The sequence below is a fragment of the Leucoraja erinacea genome, chromosome 10 (assembly GCF_028641065.1).
Source record: "Leucoraja erinacea ecotype New England chromosome 10, Leri_hhj_1, whole genome shotgun sequence".
Lineage (NCBI taxonomy): Eukaryota > Metazoa > Chordata > Chondrichthyes > Rajiformes > Rajidae > Leucoraja > Leucoraja erinaceus.
The window spans coordinates 8,511,641-8,525,682 of NC_073386.1; the positions used below are offsets into that span (position 1 = coordinate 8,511,641).

At 41.5% G+C, this 14,042-nt stretch overlaps 1 protein-coding gene across 3 annotated transcripts in view; it reads left to right on the forward strand.

Annotated features, from left to right (window-relative positions):
• btbd8 (BTB domain containing 8) overlaps window positions 1-13,814 on the forward strand; it is an 84,229-nt gene extending 70,415 nt beyond the window's left edge. For 2 of the 3 annotated variants that reach the window (XM_055641404.1, XM_055641401.1), the window contains 3 exons: window positions 2,860-2,999; window positions 7,626-9,905; window positions 11,543-13,814. In XM_055641404.1, coding sequence (XP_055497379.1) covers window positions 2,860-2,999; window positions 7,626-9,905; window positions 11,543-12,012 — 2,890 coding nt within the window. In that variant the 3' untranslated portion in view covers window positions 12,013-13,814. The remainder of the gene's footprint in view (window positions 1-2,859; window positions 3,000-7,625; window positions 9,906-11,542) is intronic. The other variant, XM_055641402.1, reaches the window with a different exon arrangement.
• The last annotated feature ends 228 nt before the right edge of the window (window positions 13,815-14,042 follow it).

A 14,042-nucleotide genomic window follows, 5' to 3' on the forward strand; every position in this document is an offset into this window, starting at 1 on the left:
AGTTTGACATACTAAAGTGGAACACCTCAAACATGTCAGAGTTAATGTTATTATACTGAGACTTGATGATATCATTAAGTGACTCGATAAACACACTGCACCACTGCAAACTCTTGAAGTAACAGTACCTTAGAAGGCACTGTTACTTCAGCCCAAGGGAGCAGAAATTGGTGCACAGCACTGCTATTAAAGTAGTGTCTTTAAGTATTGGGGGTAAGAGGCAGATTGGTTTGCAGAAATAATTCCAGAACAGGTGTAGATAACCAATCTCTTTGTCCTCACTGAGGGGCACGGGAAGGTGATAGTGAAGGATTTTTATTTGTAAGGATAGAGGAAATGGGTCGACTGGAGAGATCGATTAAATGTGAGCAGGAATTGGTACTAACAAGGTGAGAGGGGCAAAGTTTAAAGATGTGCGGGGCAGTTTTTTTTTAGTTTTTTTTTACACAAATGGGTGTTAGGAACACACTGCCAGGGGTAAAAGTGAAAAGCAGATTTCCTTCTCACAACTGTCCCGTTGTGTTACTTTTTGTGTCTATCTTTGGTTCAAACTAGCATCTGCAGTTCCTTCATACATAGGTAAGTATCTGTGATGGACTGGGCAGTGTTTACCATTTTATTGTAATCTCCTTCATTCCTGGGCATTAAAGTTGCCAAACTCAGCCATGATGCTCTCAACCAAAGACTTGGGTAACTGCAAATTGGAGAACAGCATCTCGTATTTTGCTTGGGCAGCTTACAGCCCAGTGGTATGAATATTGATTTCTCTCACTTCAGGTAGCTCCAGCATTCCCTTTCCTTTCACCCGACGAATAGCTTACAATGGTCTGTTTCCTTTAGCATTGTTACTTTTTTTGCAAATCTTTCATTCTTTATCTCTCCACATCACCATCCATCTCTCTTCCCTTATCGCTAACCAGTCTGAAGAAGGGTCTCGAGCCGAAACGTCACCTACTCCTCCTCTCCAGAGATACTGCCTGTCCAGCTGAGTTACTCCAGCTTTGTGTCTATCTTCAGTTTAAATCAGCATATGCAGTTCCTTCTTACATAATATTCTCAACCATACCGCTGTAGAAGTTCAAGAGTATTTGTTGACACACCAAATCTTCTAAGGAAGTAGAAGTGTCGATGGGATCCTTTATGATTGCATCAGCGTGCTGGGCCCAGGGCAAATCTTCAGAGATATGCATGCCCAGGAACTTGAAGTTGATTCTTTCCACCATTGACTTGTCAATGAAGGCAGATTTGTGGATCCTCTGCTTTCCTTGTCCAAAGTCAACAATTAACTACTTGGTCTTACTGATGTCGAGAAGATAAGTAAAAGCAGGAATAAAACATTCTGTCTCTCCTGAAGTCCCTGCCCTTTGCTGCTGATCATGGTGCCGTGTTTCTGTTCTGACTCCTTATCCCTTGATGTCCAAAGGTCTATACATCTCTTTCTTGAACATACTCAATGGTTTATCTTCCACTACCCTCTTGCGTGGAAAATTCTAAATATTCTCACGCCCCGGGGTAATAACATTTCTTCTAGTGTCTGTACTAAATTGTTTTCGAGACTGACCATTGGTTACAGAAGCTGCAGCCAGAATTAATGTTATCATAGGGTCATAAGGAATAGGAGTAGAATTAGGCCATTGGGCCCATCAAGTCTACTCCGCCATTCGATCATGGCTGATCTATCTCTCCCTCTTAACCCCATTCTCTTGCCTTCTGACACCTGTTCCATCTACCATATCAAGCCCGTTAATTGTTTTGCAACTTTAAATGAGATAATCTCTTGTGCTTCTAAACTGTAGAGAGTATGGGTCCATTCCACTTAACCAAGAAGGGAACAGTTGGGAAATCTACAGCTCGGGTAGCATCCGTGGTAGAAGAAAATTTTAATTTTCAATAGTGCAATATTTAACTGATATTTCAGAATCAGAATCACACTTTATTTGCCAAGTATATTTTGCAACATACGAGGAATTTCATTGGCCAGATCAGTCATACAATTAAAAGCAACAAATCACTCAAAAACACATTTTAACATGAACATCCACCACAGTGACTCCTACACATTCCTCTCTGTGATGGAAGGCAAAATAAAGTTCTTCCATTTGTTCTTCCTCGGTCGGGGGGCCTCGAGCCCTCCGTTAACGGGACGGTCTTGACTCCCGTAGTCGGCGGCGTTTGGGCCCTCCGCATCAATGCGATCTGCTGCCGCGTCGGGGGAATGTCAGCTCCCCCGGGCTGCTCGATCGAACCTCGCGTCAGGGCTGGTCGAGCCTTCCGCGGCGTTGGAGCTCCTGACTAGCCTCTCCCGAGACTGCGAGCCCTAGATGGTAAGTTCACTGTGGTCGCGGTGGGAGTGATCCCAGGCAAGGGATCTGCACCGATGTTAAGTCCGCGCCCCACGGTGGGGCTCACGACAGTCTGAGGAGGCCTCCAGCTCCAGCGATGGTAGACCGATGGTGATCCGAAAATTGATCACATCTCCGGGAAGGTAGGAACTTGAAAAAAAAGGTTCCCCCGATCCCCTCCCCCCCCCACATAAAACATACCGAAGAACATTAAAACAAACTTTTAACGCACTAAAAAAATAACTAAAAGAAAGGAAAAAAGCGAACATACTGTCGGCAGGGCTGCCATCTCCCCAGCTGGTCTATTTTATTTAAATCTATTTTAGGATCTCAAAGCGGGGTTATAGTACACTAAATTAGTTGAAGATAGTTACTAGTTAGAATTATTGACCAAGTGTGTTGTTACACACATTGTGGATTGGAATGGAATGAATAGAATGGAATGCTGTATTTAAATTATGTGAAGTTTCATAGATGAAAAGCAAAATATGAATTGATTTTTTTTTGTGACTGCTAGTATGTCCAACAAACAGAAGGCACAAAGTAGAGATGAAGCAATGTCACCAGCTCAAGTGAAGAGAGCTTGGAATAGTAGCAGTGACCTATCTGCTCAGCAAAAAGCAAGGGCAACATCAGGAGCAACAATCAAGGCAAAAGGTACAGTTTTAATGTTATCTAAATATATGTATCAGAGTAAGAACAGAAGGAAAAGAGTGTGGGATTGTTGAGTGCGGCATCTGGTTGAAGTTGGTGGAAATTGGTGAATGCTCTGAATATGGCAGCTGTTGAGGTGGAAGAAGAGCTGGAATATCTTCTGGGTGTGTGGAGAGAGAGTTTCCACAGATGCTGCCTGACTTGCTGAGTATAACAACCATATAACCATATAACGATTACAGCACAGAAACAGGCCATCTCGGCCCTACAAGTCCGTGCCAAACAACTTTTTTTCCCTTAGTCCCACCTGCCTGCACTCATACCATAACCCTCCATTCCCTTCTCATCCATATGCCTATCCAATTTATTTTTAAATGATACCAATGAAACTGCCGACACCACTTCCACTGGAAGCTCATTCCACACCGCTACCACTCTCTGAGTAAAGAAGTTAAACTTCTGTCCCTTAATTCTGAAGTCATGTCCTCTTGTTTGAATCTTCCCTATTCTCAATGGGAAAAGCTTGTCCACATCAACTCTGTCTATCCCTCTCATCATTTAAAGATCTCTATCAAGTCCCCCCCTTAACCTTCTGCGCTCCAGAGAATAAAGACCTAACTTATTCAACCTATCTCTGTAACTTAGTTGTTGAAACCCAGGCAACATTCTAGTAAATCTCCTCTGTACTCTCTCTAATTTGTTGGCATCTTTCCTATAATTGGGCGACCAAAATTGTACACCATACTCCAGATTTGGTCTCACCAATGCTTTGGTATTTGCAGCATTTTCTGTTTACATGCCACATCAACCCCTGATTTGACGGAGGTGAGTAGAGTTCAAAAAAACATATTCAGTCAGTTGAGGCAGGATAGTGGAGGAGGAAGATAGGTTGGGTCTCTGTTCAGAGAAGAAGCAAATGTGCCCTCAGGCTATCCTAGTGTGGGATGGAATTGCAAAGGAGGTAGATGTCCCTAGTGATCCTCTGGAACCAAGAAAATTGGGAATTATCAGAGGCAGAGGCCATTAAATGTGTACTGGATATGTGGGAAGCAACTGGACAACAGGAAAAAGTGGAGTCAAGGTAAATAATGTCAGTGGGTAAGAGCTGCTGATTAAATGGGTCTGCCAGCAGTCTTGCCTATGGATCTTGGGAAGGGCATAGAAATAAGGTCATTGTGGCTGGGGCATCTGAGTCTGGAGGGAAGTCCTCAAGAGGAAATGAGGTCTGTGACTATCTGGGAGAGATGGAATGGAATACTTTATTGTCACATGTGAGAGGCACAGTGAAATTCTTTGCTTCCATAGCCAATGTATACCATTAGCAGCCACCTACATTGCTGACAGAGTAACATAGAAATTAGGTGCAGGAGTAGGCCATTCGGCCCTTCGAGCCTGCACCGCCATTCAATATGATCATGGCTGATCATCCAACTCAGTATCCCGTACCTGCCTTCTCTCCATACCCTCTGATCCCCTTAGCCACAAGGGCCACATCTAACTCCCTCTTAAATATAGCCAATGAACTGGCCTCGACTACCCTCTGCGGCAGAGAGTTCCAGAGATTCACCACTCTCTGTGTGAAAAAAGTTCTCTCATCTCGGTTTTAAAGGATTTCCCCCTTATCCTTAAGCTGTGACCCCTTGTCCTGGACTTCCCCAACATCGGGAGCAATCTTCCTGTATCTAGCCTGTCCAACCCCTTAAGAATTTGGTAAGTTTCTATAAGATCCCCTCTCAATCTCCTAAATTCTAGAGAGTATAAACCAAGTCTATCTATCCAGTCTTTCTTCATAAGACAGTCCTGACATCCCAGGAATCAGTCTGGTGAACCTTCTCTGCACTCCCTCTATGGCAATAATGTCCTTCCTCAGATTTGGAGACCAAAACTGTACGCAATACTCCAGGTGTGGTCTCACCAAGACCCTGTACAGCTGCAGTAGAACCTCCCTGCTCCTATACTCAAATCCTTTTGCTATGAAAGCTAACATACCATTCGCTTTCTTCACTGCCTGCTGCACCTGCATGCCTACTTTCAATGACTGGTGTACCATGACACCCAGGTCTCGCTGCACCTCCCCTTTTCCTAGTCGGCCACCATTTAGATAATAGTCTGCTTTCCTGTTTTTGCCACCAAAATGGATAACCTCACATTTATCCACATTATACTGCATCTGCCAATCATTTGCCCACTCACCCAGCCTATCCAAGTCACCTTGCAGTCTCCTAGCATCCTCCTCACAGCTCACACTGCCCCCCAGCTTAGTGTCATCCGCAAACTTGGAGATATTGCCTTCAATTCCCTCATCCAGATCATTAATATATATTGTAAATAGCTGGGGTCCCAGCACTGAGCCTTGCGGTACCCCACTAGTCACTGCCTGCCATTGTGAAAAGGACCCGTTTACTTCTACTCTTTGCTTCCTGTTTGCCAGCCAGTTCTCTATCCACATCAATACTGAACCCCCAATTCCGTGTACTTTAAGTTTGTATACTAATCTCTTATGTGGGACCTTGTCGAAAGCCTTCTGGAAGTCCAGATACACCACATCCACTGGTTCTCCCCTATCCACGCTACTAGTTACATCCTCGAAAAATTCTATAAGATTCGTCAGACATGATTTACCTTTTGTAAATCCATGCTGACTTTGTCCAATGATTTCACCACTTTCCAAATGTGCTGCTATCCCATCTTTAATAACTGATTAGCAGTTTCCCCACTACTGATGTTAGACTAACTGGTCTGTAATTCCCTGTTTTCTCTCTCCCTCCCTTCTTAAAACGTGGGGTTACGTTTGCTACCCGCCAATCTTCAGGAACTACTCCAGAATCTAAAGAGTTTTGAAAGATTATTACTAATGCATCTACTATTTCTGGAGCTACTTCCTTAAGTACTCTGGGATGCAGCCTATCTGGCCCTGGGGATTTATCGGCCTTTAATCCATTCAATTTACCCAACACCACTTCCCGGCTAACCTGGATAACAAAGCACACCGGCACCATCTTTTGTTCTCCCCCACCCCCCCCACAAACACACAGCGGTTCCTCCACACCGGGTCCCCATTGTCCTTTGTTTTCCTCCTCTCCACAATTGTCCATTGTTCTCCCCCCCCCCCCCCCCCCCCCCCCCACCTCCCTCAAGAGGTCCCCCCCACACTGGGTCCTCCATTATTCTCCCTTACGGCTGTGTCCCCCCCGAGTCTTCCATTGTACTTCCCCTCCCCCCTCACGATGGTCCTCCACGCTCTCATCGACCGTCGACCACAGGTCGCCCTGCGATGCCTCACCGCTGTCGATGCCCCACTTCACGCCTCCTTGATGCCGACCCGGGCCCCAGCCGCGGGGTCCGTCGGGCACTGCGCCAACTCTGACTCCAACCCAAGAGGCCCGGCTCCTCCTTCTGACCCGCGAAGCCCTAGCCCGTCACCGACCCGGGCTTCTACACGACGATCTGGGAGGCATCGAGACTGGCGCCTCAATAAAGGCATCCAGCCGCGCTTCCTGTCCTCAGCCGTGGCCTGCCGGGAAGCCTTGTAGCCACGTGGCCAGATGACGATCTGATGTTCCAAGGGTGTCAAAGGTTATGGCGAGAAGACAGGAGAATAGAGTTAAGGGGAAGATAGATCTGCCATGATTGAATGGCTGAGGAGACTTGATGGGCCAAATGGCCTAATGCTGATCCTATGACTTATGAACATGTAGGGTCACAGACCCAGGGGGAGATTCGAGGTGATGTCAGGAAGCTGGTAATTGGCTTCTGAGGTTTCATTCAGTAGGTAAGCAACAGCGTCAACTTTTATTGCAGATTTAATTACAATGTTGGAATTAATCCAGAATGGAAAAATCGAATACTAGACAGCACAGCATTAAAGTGAGAGGACAAAAGTTTAAAGGTGATATGCCGGGAATTTGCTGCCGGGAATCATGGTTGAAATAGATACGTTAGTGGCATTTCAAGGTTTTTGGATTGGTGCAGGGAATGGAGGGATATGGGTTATGTGCAGGTAGATAAGTGATGGCCATGGCTTCATTTTTGGCACCGTTATCGTTGGCCCAAGGGCTTGTCCTTGTGCTGCACTGTTCCATGTTCTAGTCCTTGGTTAGTAGTAAGCTAGAATTTTAATGAGGTGCTAGTAAGAATGTGGAAAGATTGTGAAACAATTGATTTGGTTGATATTATGTTGATAGAGTGAATGGATCTAGTGAAATAGTGAGGGTCAGAGACCAGAGGTTATGCACCTTGGGTTGTTTCACTGTGATAAAGACATTATATAAATTCTGATAATTGCAGAGTCAATGCTTATGGAGGTAATAAATCAGGAGCTGCTTTACTCGGGAAATGATTAGAATGTTGAACTTGTCACCACATGTAAGTTGCTACAATTAACATGGATATATTTTAGAAGCTGGAACCCGTTTCCAATAGAAATAAACAATAGTTTTCAATGGGTGAAAGTTTGTATTACGTCGTTAATTTAAATCAGAAAGCATGATTTTCTGTTGTAATTATATGTCACTTTTCTAAAGACTATATATTTAGTCTTGTTTGTTCCCTTTTGACGGTGTAGTTATCAAAAATAAATTAATTCTGCGTGAAAAATGTTTACAATTTTAACCTTTCTTATAATTTTAGATCCGAAGCTGGGAAAAGTGAGCCTTGCTTCAGAAACAGATGCTTTAAAGCTGGCGAGCAAAGTTACAAACAATGAAAAAATAACTGCCCCCAATGAAATGTTTACAAAATCGAATAAATCTAAAGCTGTAAGAACAGCTACTCCCACAGCATTAAGGACAAGTATAAAGAGAACAGTGCAAACTGGCACCTCAAGCCCCAGAACACCCATTAATTTAAATAACAAGGTTGCACTGAAAGAGAGAAGTGTATCGTTGCCCAATGTAAGAAAACCGTCAACTAAGTCGCTCACAGCCACAAACAAAACTGGTACAGGATTGAAAAGGTCCACCTCTAGTTGTCATGATAAAGTTGCTCCGAATACTCATCGCCAAAATGTGAGAAGTGTGGCACGATCAAAAAATGGAACTGTTCATGCTGAACAAGATCAAATGGGAGCAAACGCTCTGTTGGAACCTCGCCCAGGTACAGAGATATCATCAGAGGATTGTAAGTTGGCAGAAGGAGAGCAGAATTTGGAAGGTGTTCAACAAATCTTGACCTCAGAAAATCAATCTAAACTTCATCAAAAGGAGCAAATTGGGAATAAAGTGGCTGCTAATGAAGTTGAAACAACTCTGAAACACTCTGAAGATGATGGCCAATCCTGCGTGAAGCCAAATCAAAGGGTTGCCCAACATCATTCTTCAGTATTTACAAATACTGAATTCTCACGTGATCCTGAAACCAAACTGAAAATCCTTGAGGAATGTGAAAACTCAAAAGACCGTCTCAAAAGTGGAAGTTCTCAAGCTGCAAACTGTGGTGTTGTCACAACACCTGCTGATGCGATTAGAGAAGGTTCGGAACGTAACTTGAACCCTGGTGACATGCAAGTTCTGCCTGACTTGCCTAAAGAAATACATATACCAAGTGGCATGGAAAATCAAGAGGATGATTTTGAAACATTGGTGGAGTCTTGGAACTTGGGGACAGAGGTCTATCCATCTTCAGACACTTCTTTCCCAAAACAAAGTCCGGACACGGACACTGGAAGTGCAACAACGTCATCTGATGATATTAAACCTAACTCTGAGGATTATGATGCTGGAGGTTCCCAAGATGATGATGGATCAAATGAGAGAGGCATTTCCAAATGCAGTACTGTTGTTTGTCATGACTTTCTTGGAAGAAGTAGCAGTGACACCAGTACACCGGAAGAACTTAAGGAATATGACAGCGGATTGAAAGTAGAAGTGAAAATGAAAGGAGTGGAGGAGCCTCATGGTCAGACTGGAGCACGAGAGTCCGTAAGCGATCATGGTTTCAAAAACTCTCATCAAGGAAATAAGACAAATGAAAAAAGTGGTGAGGAATGCGTTGTGCCCGTTGGTGGCAAATTAGATGCTGCCTTGGAAATCTTGTCCTTGTGTGACGTTACTGAGGAAGACAAGTCTGAAGTCGAGAATGCAGTGAAAACGCTCCCAACTGTTTCTGCTCCTCCCCCTCCTGAGCAGAACACTTACCACTTCCAGGGTATTGATAACCTGGCTTTTGAAGATGTCGCCGAAAATGAGACGGAGGTGACAAAGTTTCCCTCGGCTGCGAATTTTAAGCGTTCTGTCCTGCTCTCTGTGGATGAGTGTGAAGAGCTTGGTTCTGACGAGGGAGATGCTGAAACACCTGCCCGTTCCATGGATTCTCTTACCCCCTCTGATGTATTTGACAGCGGTGTCCATGAAGGTGATTGTCACCCTCAAGGGAGAACCTACTATTCCCGGTACTCCCTGGAAATTGAGGATGACCTCTTGAACTATGACTTTCCAAAGCAGCCTAAAAGACAGTGTAAAGCTCCCGGTCCCTCACCACTTGCTGATGGCGTCAGTATGAAGGCTAATAATTTAACTTTGCAAGTTGCTTCAACAGAATCGGAGCAAGAAGTGGATACTACACCAGCTGCTCCCCATCATGATGCTGCCGAGGGAAGGAATAAACTTGCAGAAAAGGACATGATGGGAGTAAGTGCACCTGAACGACAGCAGGAGGACAATGTCTTACCTGTGAAAGATAATATCCAGCCAGCCGCTGGGGATGGCAGTGGTGATGCGGGTGGTGGCAGTGATGGTCGACCTCAGGAAAGACCCTGTCATTTGCAGCTCTGCCAAAAAGAGCAATCTTCCACTGAGCACAGCGAGGGCTTTGCAACAGACACCATTGATCATGTAGCAAACACGGGAAAAGGGAATGTGCAAGGGGGGCACTCAACATCCAGTGAACAAGCTAGTAATACTTTACCAACAGGTAATGTATGTCATAATTAACCTTTCATAGCACTTGGTCTGAAGATGGCACTTGAGCTTCGTTGTCAAATTGCACCTGTTTTAGGGAATGAAACTAAGACCACTTCAGTGTAGTTTGCAGAACCATAGGGCTTTTAACATTAAGTGGCAAAGTGCAGTAGAAAGAAGGTTGAGTTTGCAAGGTACAAAAATGTGCAACTATCTCAAGAATTATTAAATGTGAACATTGTACATTCTTTCCTATTGTCAGCATGAATGTAGGACTTTAGTTATTTACATACTTAATAACAATAGGTTATTGAAAGCATCTGCACTTGAATCTTCTGGCCATTTTCTGTAAATAACATGAAAGATCATTTAGCCAAAGCCATGTATTTGATAGACGTGTAATATAACTGAATGTGTTCGGCCAGATACTGTTTAGAGCTTTGTGGAAATCTTTTGCACGTTGATTCCATGAATGCTGGCATGCGAGATTAAACCTACACAGCCCTTTTGAGTGGGTGGAATGCCAAAGTAATTAGATTTAGACTTGTTTACAAATTAGTATTTGCAATAACTGTTTTTTTACATCTTTGAACTAATTTCTTTGGTCGCAAGACAAAATAAATGTTTATTTGACCATTTGGAGAATCTAAACTAAATTTGCACTGAAATATTAATAGTAATACATGTAAACTTCTGTAAATCAAAATTTGATTTGAGGGAACTGCCCAACAACAATGTATTGTGGATACTGTACTTGTTTTGTCCAGAATGTAATTCAAATTATTTATGTTTGTATTCCTAAAGTTAAATTAAGCCAAATGTATTTAAATTGTCAAATTGATGACTGATTTATTTAACAATGATATTTAAGGTCCTTAATGAATATTTTGCTTGATGAATGATTGATCTTTTAACTGGTTGACTAACCTAATAAACTGCATCAGATTTTCCTGACATTTTATTATTTTTTTAATTTGTACATTGAGGAGCGCAACTGTGTACAGAGCACCAATCCAGGATGAAATCATACACAGAACATTAACATGCAACCTGCAGTAACTGAGATTAAAATGATAACAACTGAAGCTTAATTGACCTTAATGTGGCAAATCGCTGTGTTATTGGTTGGGTGAATCATTAAGGAAGTACCATGCGTGACCACTGGACTAACAATGAATGTTGAATTGTCTACTACTTTTTGCTTTTCCTAGAATCAAAAACTTACCAATTGTGGCACAGCTGGATGGCTTTGTCATATTTTCTCTCCTGCTTTAGCAGAGGCTCTAACCCATCAATTGTGAAGCAGCAAATACCTCCTTAAAATGGGAAGTAATTTGAGAAGGTGGCATTAGGCATTTGTAAAAATGTTCTGACGGTATAATTTGTGTTGCCAGGTTTCAGGATTAATTGAATTACATGAATCCTTTGATCATTCTCATTTTTCGCTGTAATTGCATGTGTTAATTTTGTTGTTACATATTAATTTATCTCCTATTATCTCCTTTAAGGCCACATTGCAGTTAATTTATTGTTATCATCATTGTAGTAATTCTTTTAGTCAAATACTCCAAGGTAGACTACAACAGCCCCAGTTTAAATATCTGCTTGCATCGGAATTTTTACAACATTTAGTATTATGAATTGTTTCAGGAGACTTAGCTGATTCTGACCGATCACAAAACTACACACATGATCGTCGCCCTTCAAAAACCCTTTCACCCATATACGAGATGGAAATAATAGAAGACCTGGAACAGAGCTCGGAACTTGAAGTGAATTATTTGCAACAGAAAGAAAATGAACACTTTGCAGAAAGAGACTGGATATTACTCAAGCAACTGATTGGAGATCAGGACCCAAATTATGATGTTGTCAACTGTCTGCCTGAAGATGCCAACCTAGCTCAGTATCTTATCAACCAAACACTTTTTCTTTCTCGAGATACTTCTCAAATGCCAGGTAAACTTGCAGTTGAAAAAGAGGCGCTGTATAGATGGACTGAATTGCTATCTCCTTTGGAAGACTCTACAGCTAACATTACAGTGGCTAGTTTCTCCCCAGAAGAATCTGTGACCCCACAGGGAGAATGGACAATTGTAGAACTGGAAACTCATCACTAGCAGATACGGGGAGGTGTAAGTATGAACTGGATTATTTTTGTTGCCGCGTCATCCTCCAACTTAACCAGGTATTATCACCTGGGTCACTGCAGAATGCAGCAGTGAAATGATACACTTGCAATGTAAAGTAAAAAGTTACCATTAAATAAATCTTTTTGTAAATTTATTTTGTTTAATAGGATAATCACTCGTTTTAAATATCTAGAAATGTGGTGGTCAAGGTTTCCAATTAGAAAACTCTTGTAAATTATTGATTTATGTCTAAAAACTAAAGGGTAAGCATTCACATTGTCGTAATGTCAAATGTTAGTAAACTAAATTCATTTTCATTTTTGAAAGTATTAAACGACTTACTAGAACTTTCTTTAAAAGCTCAAATTAGGTTGCATTTCTAATCGACCGTGTATTTATTGTGCAAGATCTAGTTCTGGAATCCAAAGCACCCATGGTCTTTGCAATGATATTTTTGAACCTTGAATTTTTTAAATATAGATATTGATGTTCATGGACCCAAGATCTAAACAAGTTTCCTTACTTTTGTTATAAAACAAATTGCAAACTAAATCTTTGAGATTTGTGGATTTTTTCCTGTACATGTTGATAATTTAAATGGTGACCTGATTGACATACAATAAACTCAAATCCATGAAGCATTTCCCAGAACAATTTCACTCATCACTATTTTGACTTGTGGAAAAATAGGCTTTTCTTTACCGACTTATTTTTGATGTTTGTAAATTGAACTACCCGTGATTATCCTTTAATGTGGTCAAGACATTAATGGAGACCTCGTCTGAAGAAATGGAATGGAATTTAAGGGAATTGGCCTTTTGGCTGAGCTTCAACTTAAGTTTAATATCGTCCTACCTGAGGCTGGGCTAAGTGCACACTAATTAAGTTTGAAACTCTAAAAGAAAAATACTGCAAATGCCATAAAACTGAAATGAAAACAATATTGGTAACACTTGGGTCAGGCTGTAGTGTTTCTGATCAATGACCTTTCATCAGAACTCGAGAACTTCATTTCAAAATCTCATGCCTCCGTTTAGAACAGGAACTGGCAAAAATAGTCAAAATACACTGTGTAGGCAGGAAAATTGGGTATGTTCAAATCGGTCAGTGATCAGACCAACACAAGCGAGACTTGCTAACATAAGTACCTGACCAGGAAATGGTTGATGTTCATATGTGCAGTATTACTCTGAAATAAATTTTCCCGTTTCTTTCCTCAAATCATACCTAATTTTGGAAAATATTTTCTCAAATGTTTTACAATCCTGTTCTGGTTGTGATTTCCAGCTAAAGTGGAAAAACACAATAAAGCAAAATTTATGAACATTAAAAGTGGTCTTGGACATTTATTTCAAGTTCAGTATCTTAATTTTACAAGGAAGAAAAGTCCCAACTTGTCATTTTTTAAAACATGAATATTTAGCACCTAATAGCAAAAGGTTATTTTGAAATACATATTTTAATCATGCAGTGTGGAAGTAGTGCTTGTCATTTCAAGATTCCTTAACCAATAAAATATGTTGACTACATATCTGAGTATTTTTACATTTTTCAATGATATAATCATTAAATGACACATTCTTAACCTTAATTGCAAAATCTGCATCAGATGCAATATTGTACAGTGACCGGAGTCTGTCTCTCTGAAAGATGAAAAAGATTGAGAAATGAGATGCTTTTACGCCAGCAGATAGCTTCAGCATTACATGGTGAATTTTTAAATTTCTTTGAATGCATAGGATATTTTCAGAATTGATTACCATTTAATCAGATGCTATGGCCTAAATTAAAGGATATCAGTTCTAACATGGCTTCAGTTTAAAAATGAAAGTAATCGTAATTTTAATATACCTTAATTCCATAGTCTTTCATGAGAAAATCTACTGATGGAAAGGATGATTTCCACCAAAGAAAATATCTTTGTGTGGAAGGTGCACAAAAATGCTGGAGAAACTCAGCGGGTGAGGCAGCTTCTATGGAGCGAAGGAATAGGTGATGTTTTGGGTCGAGACCCTTCT